General features: G+C 32.2%; 1 protein-coding gene across 1 annotated transcript in view; it reads right to left on the bottom strand.

The window, feature by feature from the left end:
- The window catches only part of LOC120225841 (protein eyes shut homolog), a 160,414-nt gene that overhangs the window by 8,064 nt on the left and 129,356 nt on the right, over window positions 1-22,994 (bottom strand). The window contains exons 6-7 of the mRNA XM_039224025.1: window positions 12,317-12,482; window positions 4,538-4,677 (exon numbers count right to left, since the gene is read on the bottom strand). Coding sequence (XP_039079956.1) covers window positions 4,538-4,677; window positions 12,317-12,482 — 306 coding nt within the window. The remainder of the gene's footprint in view (window positions 1-4,537; window positions 4,678-12,316; window positions 12,483-22,994) is intronic.

Here is a 22,994-nt window from a genome sequence, read left to right as displayed (position 1 = left end):
ATTCACAACATACCTCAAAAAAAAATGGTTTGTATATATAAGTAAATCACTAAATAATGCTATCATTGCATAGAAAAATCATATTTTTCTATGAATTATTTTTCTATTTCTGTATTATGTTATATAAAGTTATTTAGTAAAGAGATTCTAAAGGGAAAGTCTAAGACCTAAAAGACATATTTACCATTTTTTATTCTTTGTTAATGAAATAGATCTGTAAAGAGACTTCACCCATAGGAGCAAGTGGCTTCTTTATAAGAATTGTAGAATCCTGGATTCTTAGAAAAGTATTCATCAAAGTAAAAATTGCATGAAAGTTCAAAAAGCAAGAAAGACTTTATTCAAAACTATTGAAAAAGAAGAGAGAGATGGAACTCAACTTTTCTGAAACAAGACAGGAAAGATCTTAAGTGCTGGTATTAGCTAGGGAAAAAGTACTGGAGAAAATTAAGGGGTCTAGACATTGATGAATGAAATGTGTAAAGCACATTCATTGAGCTATCCTTGAGTTTGCAAGGGTTTTGGTTTGTTAGTAGGCTTTCGGTATTTGCTAGCTAGTCCCCATTGCAGTTAGGAAAATATTGAAATAATTAAATTTGGGAAAAGTCTTTCTTATTACAACTTTTAGTGTCCCTCTGTCTCTTCCACATTATTTTAAAAGCATTCTCTGTCACCAGTAACTCATAATAATTTGTAATCTCATAACCTTTTTGTAAGAAGTGTGTAAAAAAAATAAGCTCACTTCTTTTTATGTGCTTTCTTTCCAAAAGTGTTTGTATTTAAAAGGGCATGTAGAGAGGACATTTTTTAACACAAAGAAAGGAAAAAAATACCTTTAGAATTTCAGTCTTTGATGATGAGAACTCAAGTGAACCAAATTTTTGTCCTATATTTAAAAATACTGAGATATATATATATATATAGTAACTTACTCTTTGCTCGATGAAATACTTTTTCTTGAAAAGTATCACTATGAACCAACTAACATAAGCTATTTACCAAGCACAACAGTTTGTTCATCAATCTTACTTTAAGATCCTCTTCTCATTATGTCCAGTAGTACAAGGTTTTATTCATGAACTCTAACAGTCCTTACAAGTACTCCATCCCCTGCAAGGAAAGCTCTAGGGCATATTAACATCTTTTCATAAATTCTCCTTTCTGAGACACTAGTAAGACTGACTCTATTAGGTGATGTTTTCCATTATTGTGGTAAATCTAAGAGAATTGGTTTCTCTTGATGAACAGAACTGTCTGGTGGTCTTTTGGAGGATCAGCAGTGAACAAACACAAACTTATGCAAATATCTAATTAAAATACCCTCATTAACCAAGTTCACGATTCTAGACTGCAAGTGGTGCACTATTCTGGGACCACTGGACATTTGTCTCTCCAACTGTGACAGTGACATAGGTATAGTATTGGGTCTAATTATTTTTATCACATTCCCAAATGCTATTTATTTTTTTTCCTCTTAAGAATAAGAAAACAATTTAGTAATCCTTTGATTATGTGATCCAATTTGATCCAGAGAGAAAGGAGATTTCTTTCAACATCACTTCTTCTGCTGAGTCTGAATATGTCTATCATAAGAGGACAAGCATTGCTCCCACAATGTCATCATCCAGGTGACCTAAATAAACAATGAGTTCAGAAAGTCACAGGAATCTGTATTCCTTGAACAAATATTTCCTGAGTCAACTTTTCAAAATCTTGTAAAAAACTTTGTGTGGCTATCAGTTTGGACTGACTGGTTTTTGGTAGTTTTGGAGACATGACATTGAACAGGCACCTATGTTAAGTTTTCATGGGGCCTTCTCAGTTTCATAGGCTTCAACACCACACATCCCTCCCTTCATATTGTAAGTCAGGTACATATCTCTGTAATTGCTATAATTTCTCAAAGGACAATCTGAAATTGCAGTGGTCACTCTGGGGAAATTTTGACATGAACAAGATTGTTCATTTGACAGATACATTAGAACGAAAAGAGAAAAACTCTCATGAGGAGAAATTCCGTCCTGTGTGTCTAATAGAGAGATTACTCTGTTTAATGCACAAGAACCCCTCTTTCATTTTCATACTTCTGGGATTAATAAGTACTAGATTTTAATTATATGGTCATATTGAATTATAAGGATGTGAGTTATTGTTTAAACTATCTGGAATAATAACATGTGTGTGTATGTGTGTGAAAATGAGTTTTTTCTCCATTTAAGCATCTACTGGTCTTTGAAGATAGAAGATAATTAACCTTTAACAACTAAGTCATAATTTTACATTTGCCTGAAGATAACTCCCTTCATTTCTTTATTTGTGCTCTTTCTTCCTTTCTTTTTTGCTGTGAAATTTTTAAAATTAATTAATCATAAATAAATTTTCTATCATTATATGTACATTCTAAGATTGTTGTTCAGATTAACAGTCAAAAATGAAAGGAAAAGGAAAATGATTAACTGTACCTCATTTATATGTTTTTCCTTTGCCAAAAATTTAACAAAGCAGAAAATGTGTACCTGGTGTGTAATATAATTAGTCTTTTAGATGAAAAGAAAATTACACCCTTAAGAGTTTGAGCATAAATTCAAAAGTCTTGATTTTTTAAATATATGAACACCGAGGTTCACTTATATTAAAAAGAGCTTATGTAATTTCCCAATAAATAAATTAATACTTAGGCATTTTAGATTGATTTAATATAACTTTTAGGGAACTGGTCTATCATTGTTTCTTTAGATTATTTATGATTATAAAAATATTAAATAGAAATAATTGAAATTTTAATAATGGATATCTTTTAAAAGGGTTTAGTATTGTGAATTCTTATTGATTCTACTATGGCTATTTGTTTTTGTTTAGTTTTCTTTTTTTTTAATTTTATTTGAGAGAGAGTGAGAGAGACAGAGAGAGAGAGAGAGCCCATGAGTAGGGGAGGGGGCAAAGGGAGAGACAGAATCTCAAGTAGGCTCCATGCTCAGTTCAGAGCCCGATGTGGGGCTCCATCCCACAACCTTGAGATCTTGACCTGAGCTGAAATCCAGAGTTGGAGGATCAACCAGCTGAGCTACCCAGGGTTCCCTGATTCTACCACGTTTATGTACTAGAATTTTTTACTGATGATACTACAAAACAAAAAAGCTTAACATGATGGTGCAAATTGCAATTTCCAAATCTTTGGTTAACATTAAGACCTTACACTGACATTAAATTGAATAACAAATAATCATTGGACACCTGAACAATGTTTGCATAAGAAAAAAATAAATATACAAATATTAATCCCTGAATATAATTTTATTTTATGTTTTAAAGTTTATTTATTTATTTTGAGAGGGAAAGAAAATGAAAGAGAGCATGAGCAGTGTTGGGGCAGAGAGAGGGAGAGGGACAACTCCATACAGGCTCCTCACTGTCAGTGCAGAGCCCAACGAGGGGCTCAACAATCCACAAACTGTGAGATTATGACCTGAGATGAAACCAAGAGTCGGACATCTAACCAACTGAGCCACCCAGATGCCCCAAAGAGTCTCTAAATATAATTTTAAATTATCCGTTTCCTTACAGAATGAAAAATTGAGACATGAAAATGTTGTTAAATGATGTATATTTATGTTTATATATGTATATTTATGTTTATTTTGCCTAACATAAAAGTTGTCAAAGTTTTATAAAATGTGTGATCATGAAAAAATAAAATAGCTAAAAGTTATTGGATTGCTATCTTTGTGTTTTCTCTTGAGTCTAAAAAAACTAATATGTTACTTTATTTGAAGTTGGTAATTATTTTCTTTTTTTCAAGTTTATTCATTTATTTTGAGAGTCAGAGAGAGCATGCAAGCGGGGGAGGGGCAGAGAGAGAGGGGACAGAGGATTAGAAGCTGGCTCTGTGCTGAGAGCAGAGACCCTGATGCGGGGCTTGAACTCAAACAAAAAGGTGACATAATTATAACTGTTTGAAAGGCTTTAAACAGTAAGCAAATTGTAGCGTAAGTGGAAATAGAAAGACTAGAGATACAATGATAAAGCTCTTTATTACCTGTCTATATTGTAAATACAAAAAGTGGTAGGCAGTTAGTTAGGCGTGAGCAAGGAGGGATAAAGCAGATACTGACCACAGGCTAGCAGCCACCCCCTGAGAGTTAAGAACCATACCTTCAGAGCCTCCTCTAAGAGCTAACAGAACAAGAAAGACCCAGCCACAGAGCTGGCTCAAAAGCCACAGGAGGACATCCAAGAGCCGAGCATGTGCACAGAAGATGCAACTTGCCCTTACAGTGACAGTAAATTCTCATTAGAAACTCATACAATGCGTAAATAAATACAATTATAACAAAAGACACCATGGGCAGGCATGTGTGCAGAAGGCACAATGTTATATAACCACCAACTGTCCATCAAAAATCTCAATCCATATGAGGTTATATTTAAGCTACACACATCCTGAACACTAAATTTGAAAATTTAACCACTTTAGATTTTTTTTTCCAATAAGAATATTATGATCTAAAGAGACAAATGAGGGACTATCTTATCTTACCTCCATTGTTCCCTGATATAGAAAACAAGATATATAACCATGATCTTCAGATGTGTTCACAGAGACAGCATCTTCAGTACAGTTTGCAGAGAGAAAGAAGTAGGTATCAACAACCACTTCACATTCTTCATCTTCAGATTCTTTCAAAGAGATGAAAAATTGGATAATCTTTCATAAAATTAACTTTACATTAAATTAGTAAAGACAGTAGTCAGGGGTGCCTATGTGGCTCAGTCAGTTAAGCATCCAACTTCAGCTCAGGTCATCATCTCACAGTTTATGGGTTCTTCCCCATATTGGGCTCTGTGCTCATGGCTCAGAGCCTGAAGCCTGCTTCACATTCTGTGTCTCCCTCTCTTTCTGCCTCTCCCCTACTCACGCTCTGTCTCTCTCTGTGCCTCAAAAATAAATAAATAAATAAACGTTAAAAAAAACCAAAGTTGTCAAATTACTTGGTAAGATCAATTTGAGAACACCTACCACAAAATAAGCTTCTATATGAATAGAATATTAAATTTGAAAAAGACCTAAGGTAGAATAAGGCCGAACTCTCATTTTTAAAGATGGACTGAGCATCAAAACAAGACACAGCTTCCACTTGTGTATTTTTAAATAATTAAGTGTCAAATAAATTTCCAATTAATGATTATAAAGATAATTTAATAAATATAAATATTATACATTTTGTATAAAATGCACTTTTATTCTTTATATGCCATAACTGCATAAGAAATCATTTCAAAAGATATTTGGAAAACATTCTTAAAATATTTATAATAGAAACATCATTAGCATTTCATCGTAGCCCTCTCATTAGAAAGAAGGGAGTGTGTTTGTGAGAGTGGGAGAGTGTCAGTATAGATATATACATACATACATACAGATACATATATAATTTAGCTACTTTGAACTCTGTTAGACATAATATCTGTGATACAGTAAAAAAAGACATTGCAAGAAAGCAAAACAATGTGACCTATATTCAAGTGGAAACAGTAAAAACAGATGACCCAGACATAGAATTATATCAAGATTATAAAATATCTATGATAAATGTGTTGAAGTATCTATAGAAAAAGATTAATATAATTGGTAAACAGAGAATAGGGGAATGAGAGATTTAGAAACAAAATCTAAACAAACAGACAAACAAGATATCCCAGAATTGTGGAGAGAAAGGAACTAATTATGCTGGGATTAGAACCTACTATTTTTTAGTAATGATGTACTATTCTCAGGTACTGAAACAGCATTAGAGACTGGATATAGTTTCTTTTTAAACATAACTAACCTACTAGTAGATAATATTTGTCCTCAGAATCCTAGCAAATAGTCCTGTTTTGAATTACTTATGGTTAACAAACCTAAAATCTATTGTTTGTGAGGCATGACTTCCCAGGAAATATTATGTAGGCTATAGAATTTACAACTGAATTGTAAAGTAGAGATGGTTCACAAGCTGAAATCTTCCTGCCATGTGAAAACTTAGACATCTCATATGTAACTCTGGATAAGAAGAAGCTAGGAAGCCTTGCAGAATGTTCCAAACATTTTCAACCTTACAAAGTAATTTAACTGCTAATAATTTTAAAATTATAAAAATTATTACTAAATTAGTCATAAAATAAATAAAATTTTCAGTGTTTTTCCTTACGGAAAGATATTTAAAAACTATTCAATTACTTCAGAACTTGTGCAATTATTCAGATTGTATATGTATTATTGAATCAGTTTGTCAACTAGTGTTTTTTTATGAATTTATGTATTTCATTTAAGTTGTCCAATTTATAGACACAGAATTTTCTATAATGATGTATCTGATTAAACATTTGGATTTGACTGAAACATCATCCCATCTTCTTCCCAAAGCCTCAAAATGGAGGTAACGGAAAATAAAACAAAAGTGCTAATTCACATAGAATGAGAAGGGAGGCAAAGTTGAGCAAATACTGTTTTTTGAGCCAATGTTTTCAGTAAATTTCAAGAAGCTGAAGAGATGGTGGGAATATAGTAACTAAATTAGCAGAATGGAAATAGTCTAAAATCTAATTACAGGGCATACTTATAAAAAATCAAATTTTTCTACTTAACAGAAATCTTAAGATTTTTAGGACTTAAAGATGTCTGAGAAAGTAGTCCTGGGTTTCTGGCTAGAGGGTGATTAGTTAACATAGCTTTTCTCTCAAATCACAAATGCAGATAATTATTCTGACCCATCACTCACCTCCCTGCTGGCCCACAAACAAATATTTCTCACTGTTAATTCTCAGGGGAAAAAGGATCTTCGAGGCTCCTGCCTCAAGGATACCAAGCTCATTAGGATTACCCCATTGAAGGGCCAGCTGTCAGCTTGCAAACCTCTTATAGAGCTGCCACTTATCAAAAACCATGTTCACATGGTAAACTTTCAGTAAGTCTTATTAGGTCACTGCCATTAAGTATGATCATCCAACATTTGGCAGAAAGATGCCAAATAAGAAAGAACAAGCCATTTTTAAAAATATTTACAGAAATTGAGACACTGAATGGAAGAGAACATTTTAAAACAAATCAAAACTATACTATTCTTCGAGTTATAAAAAGTTATTTTATCTGTACAAAAGAACAGAATGTCATGGTAATTTACAACTTTAGATAGTAGTAAAAATGTCTAGAGAAGTACCAAGATAATAAAAAGTAAACACTAGTTCTCATATATTTAATTGGAAGAGTGCAGTAGAAAATAGGACAAAGCAAAAAGAAATGGAAAAGATAAGAAATTATGAGAAAATGTGATCAATTCTGGAGATGCAATATCAACTTTTTGGACTTAGAATTATAGAAATAGGAAACAGAAAAGAAGAATTATTAATGACATACTACAAAGACTACCTAAAAACTGGAAGACACATGCTTCCAAATAAAGGGTTTATCAAGTGCTTACACATGAACAAGAATACAATCATGAGAATGTAAATTGGTGCAGTGGATATATGATCCAGTAACTCCATGTCTGAATATTTATCTAAAGTTAACAAAAATACTAACTTAAAATGATATACGCATCCCCATGATCATTGAAGAATTATTTACAATAGCCAAGGCATGGAAGCAATTGATGTGTCCATCAGTGGATGAATGGATAAACATGTGTGCTCATGCACAAACACACTCAACCATAAAAAAGAAGAAAATTGTGCTGTTTGCAATAACATCGATGGAACTTAAGGGCATTTGGCTAAGTTAAATAAGTCAGATACAGAAAGACAAATACAGTATAATTTCACTTATGTGTGGAATCTAAGAGGGGAAACAAACAAACATACTCATAGAAATAGAGAACAAATTGGTGGTTGTCAGAAGAGGGGAGTAGTGGATGGGTGAAAGAGGTAAAGGTGATCAAAATGTAAAACCTACACTTATAAAATAAATAAGTCTGGGGATGCAATCAATGTACAGCATGATGACTATAGGAAATCTTGTAAGTTCTCGTAACTATAAAATAATTATGTATGGCAATGGATATTAACTAGACTTACTGTGGTGACTGTTTTGCAATATATACAAATATAGAATCATTATGTTCTACATCTGAAACTAATATAGTATTATATGTCACTTATATCTCACTTATAAAAATTTATAATCTGCAACATAAGTCTCAACACAGTGAAATTTCAGAACACTGGGGCAAGGGACATAGAAAAAGGCTTCCAGGGAGATAATTATAAGATGAATATAAAAAATTAGGGGCTCATTCAGTTAAGTTTCTAACTCTTGGTTTTATCTCAGGTCATGTTCTCACGGATCATGAGTTTGAGCCCTGCATGGGACTGTCAGTGCAGAGTCGGCTTGGGATTCTCCCTCTCTCTCTCTCTCTGCCCTTCCCCTGCTCACTTGCTTGCTCTCTCTCTCTCCCTTTCTCTCAAAAGAAAATATTTAAAATACATAAAAAAGTCAAAAGGTGTCTTATTATATACACAATTGCACATTATTGCATGCCTTCCTTTCTTTTCCCTGTATCATATTTTTCATAGATTGTGATATAAGAACTAGGAGTATTGTATAATAATTTCTGTATCTGTGCTCATTTTTTTGCTCAATAGCCATTGATTCCAATTATAATCTTGGACATATATTATTTAGTATGTGGATAGGAAGCATGTGTGATGGGAATGCTAAGTCAAAAAGTATAAACATTTGTAATACTGATGGATATTGCAAAATTACCTTGCTCAGATTTTATAGTGATTCTACATTTCACATGCAATGCATAAAATCACTCAATTTTTTTTGCCAGATTTATTTATAAGGGAAAAATTATATATTTATTATGTTTTTAAAATTTGCTTTGTTTTCTGTATGAGTAAAGCTGAACACTTTCTCATACATTTAAGAATACTTTTTATGCCTCTGAACATTTTTTGTTTGTTTGCTGTTTGACTGCTTCTATGATGTCTTTCACAGATAATTTTGCTTGTATTGTAGTCAAGTGGCTAGTTTTTCTTCCTGACAACTGAATTTTGATTGGTAGCTATAAAAGTTCTTCCCCATCCAAATTTAAAAAGTAATTCTCCAATATTTTGCTGATATTTTTATCATGTAAATCTTTATATTTAAAACTTTATTGGTATGGATTTAACTCAGAGTAGGCTTAGTAAGATACAAATCAGACTTTTTTCCTCAGTTGATTATTGACTTGTTCAACCCCAATTGTTGAGTAATTCATATTTACCCTAATGATTGAGATGGAAATTTTATTAGATGTTAATTTTTCTTCATGAGTTGAATTTATATTTGGACGTTAGACTTTGCATATTTTTGACTATCAGTGGAACTGCACCATGCTCTTCATGGACAGAGAAATAGCAGCAGGTATTTAACAAAAGACGTAAAAGTGGAGCAGTATGGTAGTAAAAGGGACTTTTGATCAAGATTGCTTTGGAGATTCACTATTTTCCATTCTCCAAATAATCATTATAAAATTTAAAAGTCATTTAAATGAGTAGATTATAATTAATGTCTTATAATACTTTCTACCATAAATAAGAGCCACTACTCACAAAGAAAAAAGAGAGAATTTGAAGTACATATTGGTTTTTAAATACCAATTCACATCACAACACTAATTATTCACTTAGAAAAAAGAATACTTCACTATCACATATTAAATGTTGTAAATGTGTGTTTTAAATGTGGTTAACTAAGCTGTAATCATCACAAGCTTTAAAAGGAAAGGTATTCAGGGAACTTATCTCTTTATTTCTGCTATGATTTCATCTTTTCTTAACCATAATTCATATCATCTTATTTCACTTCACAACTCATTATCCACTCTGTCAGTATCTCCTTTTCTCAAACCTAATAACATACATAATGAACATAGATGATGACACTGAAAAGAAACAGTGCATGTCAGCTCTTTCTCAAGTTGTGCACTGTAGACCAATTGTCCTTGAAGGAGCTTCTCCTAATTAATTATCATCCCTTCTTTGTAAAGTAATCATATTGGCAAGAATTGATTGGGCGTGTAAGACACTTCATTTAGTTGGTAGAAAAATCTCTTAATTAAAATAATTTTACTACTGGTAAAATTAATGCACCCTGTGCAAATTTACCAGCTTGATTTTAATGTTCCTCTTCAATTTAATTGTATGAGAAGAAAAGGAAATGAGATCTTAAGAGCAACAAGCAGAAAAAAATAAGAATGGCATAAAACGTAATACTATTTACATACTTTTAAAAATTTATCCTAACTTCTTTTTTGTTTTGAAAACTTTACTGGGAGAAGTTGCTTGTTGAATCTTTGTACTGACATTAAGTAGGAATTGGGGAAGTTCTATTTATTGACTATTGAGTTTTATCTCACACTGGCTTCTTTAGCTTGGATAGCCCAAGTCATTTAGATTCTCAGATGTGGAAGACACATAATTCTTTTTTTTTGGTAATAATTAGCTATGTTCATTAAATTCTGAACATAGTTCCATGGAAGGATAATGACTAAATACACTTACATTACCTTGATGATAATTGATCAAAGCTATTTATGCATGAACAATTTTATCTTCATTATCCCCATGTCTTAAAAGTATATTTGTTTTATTTTAAAATTAGCTTACTTTACTTTGACATTCATAAAGTATGTTTACTCAGAGATGATTTATCCACAAGTCATTTGATTTCCTATTGCTCCTCCTATTTTTCCCGAAAAATATGTTTGCTATTTTATTTTTGTGACTATGTTCCCTGTAGCCATTTTTAGTTCCAAAGAATTTTAATGTTTAAAATTAAGTAAATGTACACAAGCATTATTTCTACTTTGAGACAAAGGGACATAGAGTACAAAAATGATGCAGGCACTGAAGTCCATGAACTGATTTCACTTTAACAGTAGATTATGTTTCTCATTCCATTTAGAACATTTGGGGGAGGTTTTAAAGATTTCCCATGTCCACCTCACTACAATTCCACTTTGATTGTTCTGTAGTGGAAGTCCAGCAGTAGTAGATTTTAAAAGTTCCTTAGGTGATGATATTATGCGCTAAAGGTTTCAAACCACTGACCTAACATACTCCCCAAATAGTCATGAGACCAGCTCTATCAGGTAACTTCTCTAACCCAAGTGATTGTTTGTTTGTTTTATGTTGGTTTGCTCTTATTTGTTTTGTGCCATTTTTAGAATAGTAAGTGTTCATAACACAACCTGTGAAGTTCCTTTTCCCACTAGCATAAAATAATCAACAAGTCATTGCTCTCTCCTACCTCTTTTGGTCTTAAGTGTGATTTGCTTAATGAACTGATAACTATTTTTGTCATTAGGGGTTGTTAACTCTCCAGAATATCATTTTATGAGCATAATGAAATAAATTATCATGTCTACTGTCTAAAAAGCTAATTGTTAGTTTACTTCAACACTGTTTTAATGTAATAGTAGTGTTGTAAGTGCAGCTGCTTTCAGTTGAATAAAATAAGCTATTAGTTAAAACAGGCATATCAAATCTATTAATTTTCTGATTGTTGACAAACTCTCATGCCAAAATATCATTGACAGAGGAAATAGTCTTTAAAATATTTAACTGAAGTGTCATACAGTTTCAAGAATGTGGATCAATTTGCATGAGCTAAGTCAAATAGTATGCAAAGTATAATCTTAGAACAGAAAACTGTTTATCAAAACAGGTTTTTAAATAAGAACTGCTTTGTATAAGACAATTAAAAACATATTTGATAAGATATGAAACTGAAACTTTGTATCCTTTGAAACACAGTGTTTTTAAAAATATGTATCCCTCAATGTAAAATGCACTCTCCAACTTCTCTACCCTGGGCTCATTTTCTGTACCTCTGTTCAAGGGTCATTTAATCATGGAAACCTTACGTACCTCTCAGGTTACTCTTCCAATTGCCATATATTTTCTCTTTTTTTTCCCTTTGGTTATAGACTTCCACGAAAGGCTTTTTCTTGTTATAGGAACAATTTATTTCAGTTTACAATAATGTACATATCATTGTATGTGCCCAATAATTCCCCTCCAAAAAATAGATCTATAAGAGTAGGGAATAGCTCTAGTTTTCTTCATGACTGTGTATCTGTGCACCAAGGAAAATCCCTGGAATTGGCGTTAAGCATATGCTTATTGAAGGAACAAATCAGAGAGCACAAGTATTAAATGCATTTTTACATTATTTTGTGTTTTGAGATACAAAATATTTTATGTAATTAGAAAATTAATACATACCTAATAAACTTTGAAGCGATTTAAGCAAACTTAAAAGCAAATTTAAAATATATTGGATTACCTTTAAATCTGAGTTGCCACACATATTTAAATTGAAGATGATGATAGACTTTAGCTTGGCAAATATCATGGCTGATAGTTCTACAGTAGTATGGGTATAGATGAATCACGCAAACATTCTTCACAAACCAACATGAGTATCTTGTGCACTCTGAAGTGCATACATACTAGAAAAGAAAGTAATGCAAAATGATATACACCTTATTGAAATATGTTTTAAAAGTATTTTGCTTTCAAAATATACAGCTAATTTCTAAAAGTACCAATTAAAGTTTATGACAGCTTTTATAACATTTTTTGCTTATTTCTTCTATTAAGTCTCTTCCTGTATCATATTTCATCATATTCATGTTCAAAATGACTATGTGACAATCTTTTGGCTGGATTGACCCATTCCTCAATCTACAACAGTCTCTTACACTCTGTTTTCTGGAATGTGTGTGAGTGTGTATATATATATATATATATATCATCATATATATGTCTTCTAGCTGCATGATAGCCTGAGTTTTTGTACTGTTCAGCATACAGCCTGATGGGGGGACAGACACCATGACCATCCAGGGATCCCATGGTGGCCAGAAGGAGTCTCTGACCAGCAGGGCACCATGATGTACTCTGATCAAATGCCAGGGGTCATATAGATTCAAAACAGGCATGCCAACTACTCTTCCCTGATTCCATAGCTTTGTACATGACTCAGTGCATGCCCTAGCCCAGAATTGTTCCTCCAACAACTGTCCCCAATACAGCCACAGCATCTGGAGCATCAGGCCAGTCAGTGACTCTGGAGAAGCCCAGGACTCCCTTAACTGAAGGCACACCACAGTACCAAGAGAAGCCCCACATAGTGCTCACACCTTCTCCAGAAGAAAGCCAATTGGCAGAAAGAGCACAGTGATTACCCATTTCCTGAGATCTACTTGTTCAGTTTCCACACAGACCTAAGTTAATTGGTTCTTTTCTCTGAAGAGGTCACAATTTCTTGGTATATGCATACGCATATATGTATGTTACACCTTAAAGTAACCATGTTAAGACACACTATAAAGCACACGTTAACCAATAGGATTAACACAATGAATTGCTAAAGTACTGTTTGAATTTGTTGGGTTTTTAAATTTTTCAATATAATTTGAAAAAATTTTAATATAATTAAAGCACATTTTCTAATAATATAATTTGTCTATGGTAATCCCTATTCTCTTCAAAGACTCCAATTCATATATGGTTACATCCACAGTGAAATCAATAAAATTTATATAATTTCAAGTCACGCTCAAGACATGCTACTTTATTGAGGTTTTAGAATGAGATATACCAGTAAGATAAATGTAAGCCCTAGAGGCAGACTACTAGTATATATTCTGTTTAGAGCACACTCTAGTTTAATAGCTACTTCTCCAAGCTTTCAATGAGCAAATCCCCATAAATTGGCAAAGGGAAGAACAGCTGATTCATGGAGCACAAAGAATCATAAACATCTGTAATTTCCTTTAATGCAATTGCTACACTAAGTTATCTTTGTATTCATGGTTTCAAGTCATGATGACATTTACCTAGATTTATAATATAATTTCCTATTAGCTAGACAAAGTATGAAACTTAAAGTATAAGTGTCTATAATGATTAATAAATAGCCATATCACTAACTGGAATCAACACTAAAAATGAGAAATAACATGAAAAAATTAATTAAGGAAATGCAGTCATTCTGAATTTGCATGGACATGGTTACTAATAGAATATTAAAATTAAAATACTATTTTCTTAATTCTCATAGTCTTAAATAGAAAGATAGTTTAATGATTCAGAAAAATTTGTATCACTGAATCAGTGCCTTTTTAATACTCAGTTACTCTAAAGTAACCTTTTTTTTACAATGAAGTTTATTTCCAGTAGAATGAATGTTCCTTTCTGACATTAAGTTATCTAAAATTCCATAGTGACCTCAGATGACATGGTAGTATTAATGTTTCTCATCAATGTTATTTGGTCCCATGAGCATTAAAAAACATTCACATGGAAATGCTCACTTACCTATTTTATTTTTTAATTTCTCCAAATTAACATGAGGAATTAACACTTTAAAATAATCCTTATTTTTTAAAAATATATTTTTAATGTTTATTTTTGAGAGAGAGAGGGAGAGACAGAGGGTGAGAGGAGGCAGAGCAGAGAAAGAGGGAGACACAGAATCTGAAGCAGGCTCTAGGCTCCAGGCTATCAGTATAGGGCCCGATGTGGGGCTTGAACCCACAAACTGAGATAATGATCTGAGCTGAAGCCAGATGCTCCACCAACTGAGCCACCCAGCCACCCTAATAATGCTCAGTTTTAATATTCCTTCTCATTGAACTCATTATAAGTTAACAAATATTTATAAGAAAATATTTGGCAGTCTGGAAATAGATTTCAAAAATTATACAATTCAAACTTCATCTATGTAATAGAAACATGACTATTTTATATAAAATGGGTTAACCTGTTGTGTTAGAGTGGATTTAGGGTGACCAATTCAACTGTTTCCCTGGGACTTTACTTTTTTAGCACTGGAATTCCTGTGTCCAGTGAAGACACTCAGTCCTATACAAACTGGAATGGTTAGTTGCCCTAAGTAGATTATATATTCAAAGTATTATTCCTGAGATGAAAGAGAATGAGGAACAGAGCTACATCTGGCATATGTTGAGAGAAATTATCTTCTGTTGTTTTAGAACTCTGATATGTGTGTGTACGCACCTGTGGGTTTGTGGGGGTTAATTACCAGAGCATGCCCTACTTAACACACTTATCAAAAGTTTCCTCCATCTAGATAGAGGTGAGACCAAACTCATTTTCTGAGGATTTTTAAAATGTGAAATATCCATCAACTGTATTAAATTTGCACTTATCCTATAAAATACGTCACTCCTATTTCTGTAAGAAAATTAATATTACATTTATTTAAACAGTAGGTGTTTGTAAATTGCTAACAAAATATATAGAGAATATATCAGTGTCAATTTACCCTGTTCTTGACTGACCAGTTAATATATATAAAATTTGAAAACAGCAAAACATTCAGCATTTGTGCTGCTTCTTTTGAAAGTGAGTGAGGTGCCAGGGGGCGGGGATATACAGACATGAATTTGGAAATGAACTTCTATCTTACTGCTGACAGTGAACTAATTAACTGGCACATATTAGAAAACTAAACTTGAACTGACTTTGAACTTCAATAAGCTTGTGAGAGCATAATTTTGGTAAGCAAACAGTGAAATTAAAACAATCATGAAATAGTTTCACAATGACAGTAAAATGAAGCAAGAGAATCAAGGGAATTGTCCATAAAATGAAAAGCAATCTACTTTTTTGCATCACATGTTAGTATATGTTACATCAGAAAGGAGCAAATTTTGCAGTACCAAAGTTTTGTGACTTTTATTTGACTGACACAAAATACATATTCATAACAATTTTATAATCCTAACCAACTGATTTAGCATTTCATATATCAAATGTATTTGATGATGCTTTCCTTAAGGCTCTTTTTTTTTTTATAAGGGAGACTGATCTTGATTGATAGTATGAAGAAGCTTTAAAAACAACTCTTGATGTTGATTTCTTATTTTAACAGCCACATTTCTTAGGCAAGATAATGATTTCTTTTAGGTGTTTTGCTTCTCTTGCTGTATTAAATATCTTACAGTTCTCTCTTTCAAAGAAACTATATCCCTAAATCATGCCTTATATGTATGACTACAACATCTATATTGCTTTATGATTCTATACATATTTATCTTAAACATTTACCAATTTTTATAAACTGTATAAGAATATGTAGACATGTTTTTACCTTTTATATAATAAAGATATTAATAATGGGGATAAGGGATACTCCACCTTTCTCTTTAGCTCTGTGTGTGTGTGTGTGTGTGTGTGTGTGTGTGTGTGTGTGTGACACAGAGAGAGGGATAGAGAGGGAGAGAATTTTATCATACATATCAACTTTATAGCTATTCAAATGAGTTAAAAAGCATTATCTTTTTAAATTAATTTCATTTGAGTACTCAATAGCATTAATAGAGTAAGTCTTGTGTTCTATACTTCAGATCAAAAGACAACTAAGAGGTTTTGTTTGTTTTAAGTTCATACATCTTGATTTTCACAATGCTAGGACATAAACCTACATACTTGTGTCTCGAACCCCATCATCTTTTACTTTACTTTTGTTTTTTTTTCTTTACATGTTGGTAGAAGTGATATTGGTGCAATTCTTAACTGACTCACACAACATAGACAATATCATAAAACTTTGAAGTACAGGATCTTAAAAATCTGAAGTTTTCTTGTTTTTGTGACCCTCTCCTCCAATTTCTATTTCTTTTTCACTCATCCTCCTTGAGCTACTACTAGTAAGTCATTAACATTTTATTTATTTGTAAAATATCTTATTCTACCTGACTTAAAGAAATTTAATGATTTTTGAAAGAGCAATGATGAATTCACAAGGAAAAAATAAGAAAATATCCAACAATATACTTCATACAAGAGACTTAACATAGTTTTAAGAACACATATAAACAGAGTGAAGGGATAGAAAAAATATATTTCAATCAATTGGTAACCAAACGATAGCAGGGATAGCTATATCAGACAACATAGACTTTAACAAAAATGGTCAAAAAGGATAAAGATGGTTACTATATAATAATAAAGGAGTCAATCCATCAAGAAGATAGAGCATCTGTAAATATTTATGCACCCAACATTGAAGTACCCAAATACATAAAGCACATGCTAAAAGAACTAAAGTGAGAAATAAAAAGCAATACAATAATACATGGGACCATTAATAGCTCATTCTAAACAATGGATAGATCCATTCAGAGAATTTATAAAAAAGAACAGATTTGATCCAAACTATAGGCCAAATGGATCTAAGAGAATATTTCATCCAATAGCAGCAAAACACAGATTCTTCAAAGTGCACATGGAATGCTTTCTACGATAGATCATATGTTAGGCTACAATACGAGTCTAAGTCAAGAAGAATATATCAAGTATCTTTGCTAACCACAATTGTATAAAACTACAAATCAGTAATAGAAGGAAAGCTGAAAAATATATAAATATATGGAAGTTAAATAACACAACAATGGATAAAAAATAAAACAGAATAAAAATATCTTGAGACAAAAAAAGGAAAAATTTTTTTTTAAATATATGGGATACAGCAAAACCGGTTCTAAGGGGAAAGTGTAGTGTGATTTACACACCTATTTTAAAAATCTCAGAAAAAATGTCTCAAATGAACTAAGACAAAAGTTAGCAAAAGGAAAGAAATAATAGATTATAGTAAAAACAAATGAAATATAAAATAGAAAAACAATAAAAAGGATGAACAAAACTAAGATTTGATTTCATGAAATCATAACCAAATTGACAAAATGTTTAGCTAGACCAAACAAGGGGGAAATATGGAGGCCCAAATTATTAAATTATGAATGAGAAATGAGATATTACAACTTATACCATACAAATAGAAAAAGATCATAAGAAACTACTATGGATAATTATATGTAAACAAATTGAACAATGTAAAAAAAAAAAAAAAAGAAAAAGAAAAGAAAAAAACGAGTAGGGGACCCTGGGTGGCTCAAGTCAGTTAAGCATCCAACTTCAGCTCAGGTCATAATCTCACAGTTTGTGAGTTCAAGTCCCGCCTCGGGCTCTGTACTAACAGCTCAGAGCCTGGAGCCTGCTTCAGATTCTGTGTCTCCCTCTCTCTCTGCCCCTTTCTCCACTTCCGCTCTGTCTCTCTCAAAAATAAAAAATTTTTAAAAAAGAAATGGATAAATTCCTAGAAACATATCATTGACTGTTGGGAGCCATTCTGAATTTACTACTTGAGAAAACTCCTTGTGAGGTTAAGGCAAGTTTGCATGGTCTCTTGCCGTCATATGAGGACCAATATCCACCCCCACTCAATTGTTTCTGCTTGAGCATCCACTCCCGAAGTCCCTTGTTGATTAGTATTCAGAGTGACTTATTCTGGCCTTGATATGCTGATTGCACCTTGTGAAGGAACTTATTGTAGAACCTTCTTCTTTTGTGATTATGGGAGCAAACATTGCGCTTCCTGAAAAACCTTTTTTTCTTAATACTTCCCCTTAAGCAAACAGGCTATTGACCCCTGCTCACAAAGAACTGACTTTTGCCTTTGCTATGCTAAGAACATTGTCTTGTTTGTATTTGAATGCTAAAGATACCTTCCTTTCCCATATGATAAGCATCTAAACCACCTACCTCAATCACTATTGATAAAGGTTATGAATGAGTCTTCTACAAATCTATGTTCTGGGAAATTTTTACATATCAAAGAAATTTATCATAAAAAAATCATTGTCTAAGGCAAATGCTACTTCTGTGCTGTTCCCCATACACTTAACCATAAATAAAGCTAAGTCTCAGTCAGTGAAGAGAGGCCTGCCTGGTGACCAGAAAGAATCTTGGGGCTCTCTCATCCCTCTCTCACTGATACTGTCCATGCTTCTGGGACCCCTGGACCTGCTGGAGCCTGACTCTGGCAATTGACCAAGTCTGAATTTTAAGGAAATGAAAAATTTGAACAGAAATATAAAGGAAAAAGAGATTAAGTCAGTAATCAAAAACCTCCCAGAAAAAGAATTTACCAGGACCAGATGGTTTCTCTGGTAATTTTAACAAACATTTAAATAACTAATACCAATCCTTCTCTAACTCTTCTCAAAAATAAAAAAGAAGGAAACACTCTCAAATTCATTTTATGTGACCAAAATCAGACTAAGACACTATAAGAAAAGAAAGCTACAGGCCAATATCCTAATGAATATAAATACAAAAATTCTAAACTATATATATATATATATATATATATATATATATATATAAAATTCAGTCATAAAAGGAGAACATTCTTCCATTTAAGAAAATGTAGATGAATTTTGATGGTGGTATGTTAAGTGAAATAAGTCAGAGAAAGGCAAATACTATATGATCTCACTTATGTTTGGAATTTAAAAACAAAGAAAAACACTCATAGGAACAATAGATTGGTTCTCTTTTGGGAGGTGGGGGGAAGAAATGGGCAAAAGTTGTCAAAGAGTACAAAGTTCCAGTTATAAGATGAATAAATTCTTGTGTATTTGAAAGTTGCTAAGAGAGTAAATCTTAAAAGTTTCCACCATACACACCCAAAAGTATTGTAAGTTAACAAACCTCATTATGGTAACTGTTTTTACAACATGCACATGTATGAAAACATTATATTGTACACAAACTTATATAATGTTATAGGTCAATTATATCCCAATTAAAGTTGTGAGATAAAACTATGCCTAGGTATATTTTACTATTTGGGACTAAAGAAAATATTAAAATTTATATAGAATATATGAGTATATAAAAATAATATATGAATATATATTATAAATAATATAAACTTATTATATAAACACTATATATTTATATAATTATACAATGAAATTATTTTTATAAATACAAATATATATGTGTAAATACATAATAATATAATTTCTACAAAATACATAAGTTATCTAAATGTATTTAAAGTTTATGTAGCAGGAGATATGCATCCCATATTTTTTTGATTTTACATTTTTGTTTTTTTTAAGTTTTTACTTAAGTCCAGTTAGTTAACATACACTGTTATATTACTTTCATATGCACAGTAGAGCGCTTCAACAACTCCATACATCACCTAGTGCTCATCAAGGTAAATGCACTCCTTAATCACCATCACCTGTTTAACTCATCCCCAAACCCTCGTCTCTAGTAACCATGTTTATTCTCTACAGTTAAGAGTCTTTTTCTTGATTTCTCTTTCTGTCTCTTTTTTCCTACTTTTCTCATTTGTTTTGTTTCTTAAATCCCACCTGTGAGTGAAATCATATGGTATTTGTCATTCTCCTACTGACACTTTTTGCTTAGAATTATACTTTCTAGCTCCATTTAGGTCATTGCAAATGGCAAGATTTCAGCCATTATTATGTCAGAATAATATTCCATATATATTTCCCACATCTTCTTTATCCATTCATTAGTTGACTGACACTTGATCTGCTTCCATATCTTGATTATTGTAGAAAATGCTGCTATAAACATAGGAGTGCATGTATCTATTTCAATTACTGTTTTTGTATTCTTTGGGTAAATGCTCAGCAGTGCAATTACTGGGTCATAGTATACTTCTATTTTTACCTTTCTGAGGAACCTCCATACTGTTTTCCACAGTGGCTGCACCAGCTTGCTTCCCACTCACTGCAAGAGGGTTCCCCTTTCTCAACATCTCACCAACACTTGTTGTTTCTTGTATTGTTGATTTTAGTCATTCTGACAGGTATGAGATTATATCTCATTGTAGTTTTGATTTAAATTTATTGATGTTAAGTGATAATGAACATCTTTTCATGTGTCTTTTCAAAGCCTAGATTTTTTGGGGGGTGGAGAATGGCTGTTCATGTCTTCTGCCTATATTTTAATTGAATTATTTTGGGGGGGTGTGAGTTTTATAAGTTCTTTATGTATTTTTGATACTAATCTTTTATCAAATATGTAATTTGCAAATATCTTCTCCCATTAATCAGTTTCCTTTTAGTTTTGCTACTTTTTTCCTTCACCATGTAGAAGCTTTTTATCTTGTTGAGATCTCAATAGTTCATTTTTGCTTTTGTTTCCCTTACATCCAGAGAGTTATCTAGTAAGAAGATGCTACAGCCATGTCAAAAAAGTTTGTTGCTTATGTTCTCTTCTAAGATTTTGATGGCTTCCTGTCTCACATTTAGGTCTTTTATCCATTTTTAGTTTATTTTTTGTGTATGGTGTATTTGGTCCAGTTTCATTCTTCTGCATATTGCTGTCCAGTTTTCCCAACACCATTTGTTGAAGGGACTGTCTTTTTCCATTGGATATTCCTTCCTGCTTTGTTGAAGATTATTCGTTGACTATATAGTTGGAGGTCATTTCTGAGTTTCCTATTCCGTTCCATTGTCTATGTACCTGTTTTTGTTTTAGTACATACTGTCTTGATGACATATCTTTGTAATATAGCTTGAAATCTGCAATTGTGATGCCTCCAGCTTCACTTTTCTTTTTCAAGTTTGCTTTGACTATTTGAGGTTTTTTGTGGTTGCACACAAATTGTAGAATTGTTTGTTCTAGCTTTGTGAAAAATGCCAGTAGTATTTTGATAGGGATTATATTAAATGTGTAGATTGCTTTGGGTAGTATAGATATTTTAACATTTGGTCTTCTGATCCATGAGCATGGGATGTCTTTCCATTTCTCTGTGTCATGTTCAATTTCTTTCATCAGTGATCTATGGTTTTCAGAGTACAGGTCTTTCATCTTTTTGATTAGGTATATTCCTAGGTATCATACAATTTTGGAGCAGTTTTAAATGGAATTGTTTTCTTCTTTCTCTTTCTGCTGCTTAGTTGCTGCATTAAATGTATAAATTAAATTGTATAAAAATGCAACAAGTTTCTGTAGTTGATTTCTGTATCCTGTAACTTTGCTGAATTCATATATCAGTTCCAGCATCTTTTTGGTGTTTTGGGTTTTTGACATATGGTATCATCATCTACAAATAGCGAAAAATTTACTTTTTTCTTATTAATTTGAATACCTTTTATTTCTTTTCATTGTCTGATTGTTGTAGTTAGGGGTTGAATAAAAATGGAGAGAGTGGACATCCTTGTCTTTTCCTTGACCTTATGGGAAAAGTTATCAGTTTTTCCCCAGTAAGGAATTTGTTAGCTTGGGTTTTTCATAGATGGCCTTTATTATTTTGAAGTATGTTCACTCTATCCCTACTTGTTGAGGGTTTTTATCAAGAATGGATGCTGTACTCTGTCAAATGCTTTTTCTAAATCTATTGTGAGAATGATATGGTTCTTACCCTTTGTTTTCTTAAAGGAGTGTATCACGATTGATTTGCGAATGTTGAACTACCCTTACAACCCAAGTATAAATCTTACTGGATCATGCTGAATAATTTTTTAAATGTATTTTTGAATTGGGTTTGCTTGTATTTTTTTTTGAGGATTTTTGCATCCATATTCACCAGGGATATTGGCCTGCAGTTCTCTTTAGTGTTGTCATTATCTGGTTTTGGTATCAGGTAATATTGGTCTTCTAGAATGTATTTGGAAATTTTGCTTACTTTTCTATTTTTTTGATTGTTTTGAGAAGAATACATATTAACTTTGTTCGAAAGTTTGGTGGAATTCAACTGTAAAGCCATCTGGTTCTGGACTTTTGTTTATTGGGAGTTTTTTTTTTTTTTGGTTCAACTTCTTTGCTAGTTATCAGTCTATTCAAATATTCTATTTCTTTTTATTTCAACCTGGTAGTTTGTATTTCTAGGACATTACCCATTTCTTCTAGGTTGTGCTATTTGTTGGCATATGGTTTTTCATATTCCTTCAGGATTGTTTGTATTTTTGTGGTGTTGGTTGTTATTTCTCCTTTCTCATTTGTGATTTTAGTCCTTTTTTGTCTTGATAAGTTTGCCTATAAGTTTATCAATATTATTGATTTTTTTCAAAGAACCCGTTCCTGGTTTCATTGATCTGTTTTATTGTTTTTTCTTAGATTCGATATCATTTATTTCTGCTCTAATCTTCATTATTTAC

Source organism: Hyaena hyaena, unplaced genomic scaffold (genome assembly GCF_003009895.1).
Source record: "Hyaena hyaena isolate Hyena2069 unplaced genomic scaffold, ASM300989v1 scaffold_1521, whole genome shotgun sequence".
In the NCBI taxonomy this organism is placed as follows: domain Eukaryota; kingdom Metazoa; phylum Chordata; class Mammalia; order Carnivora; family Hyaenidae; genus Hyaena; species Hyaena hyaena.
Note: the sequence above shows the minus strand (reverse complement) of the source record. Positions and strands in the feature narration are given on the sequence as shown.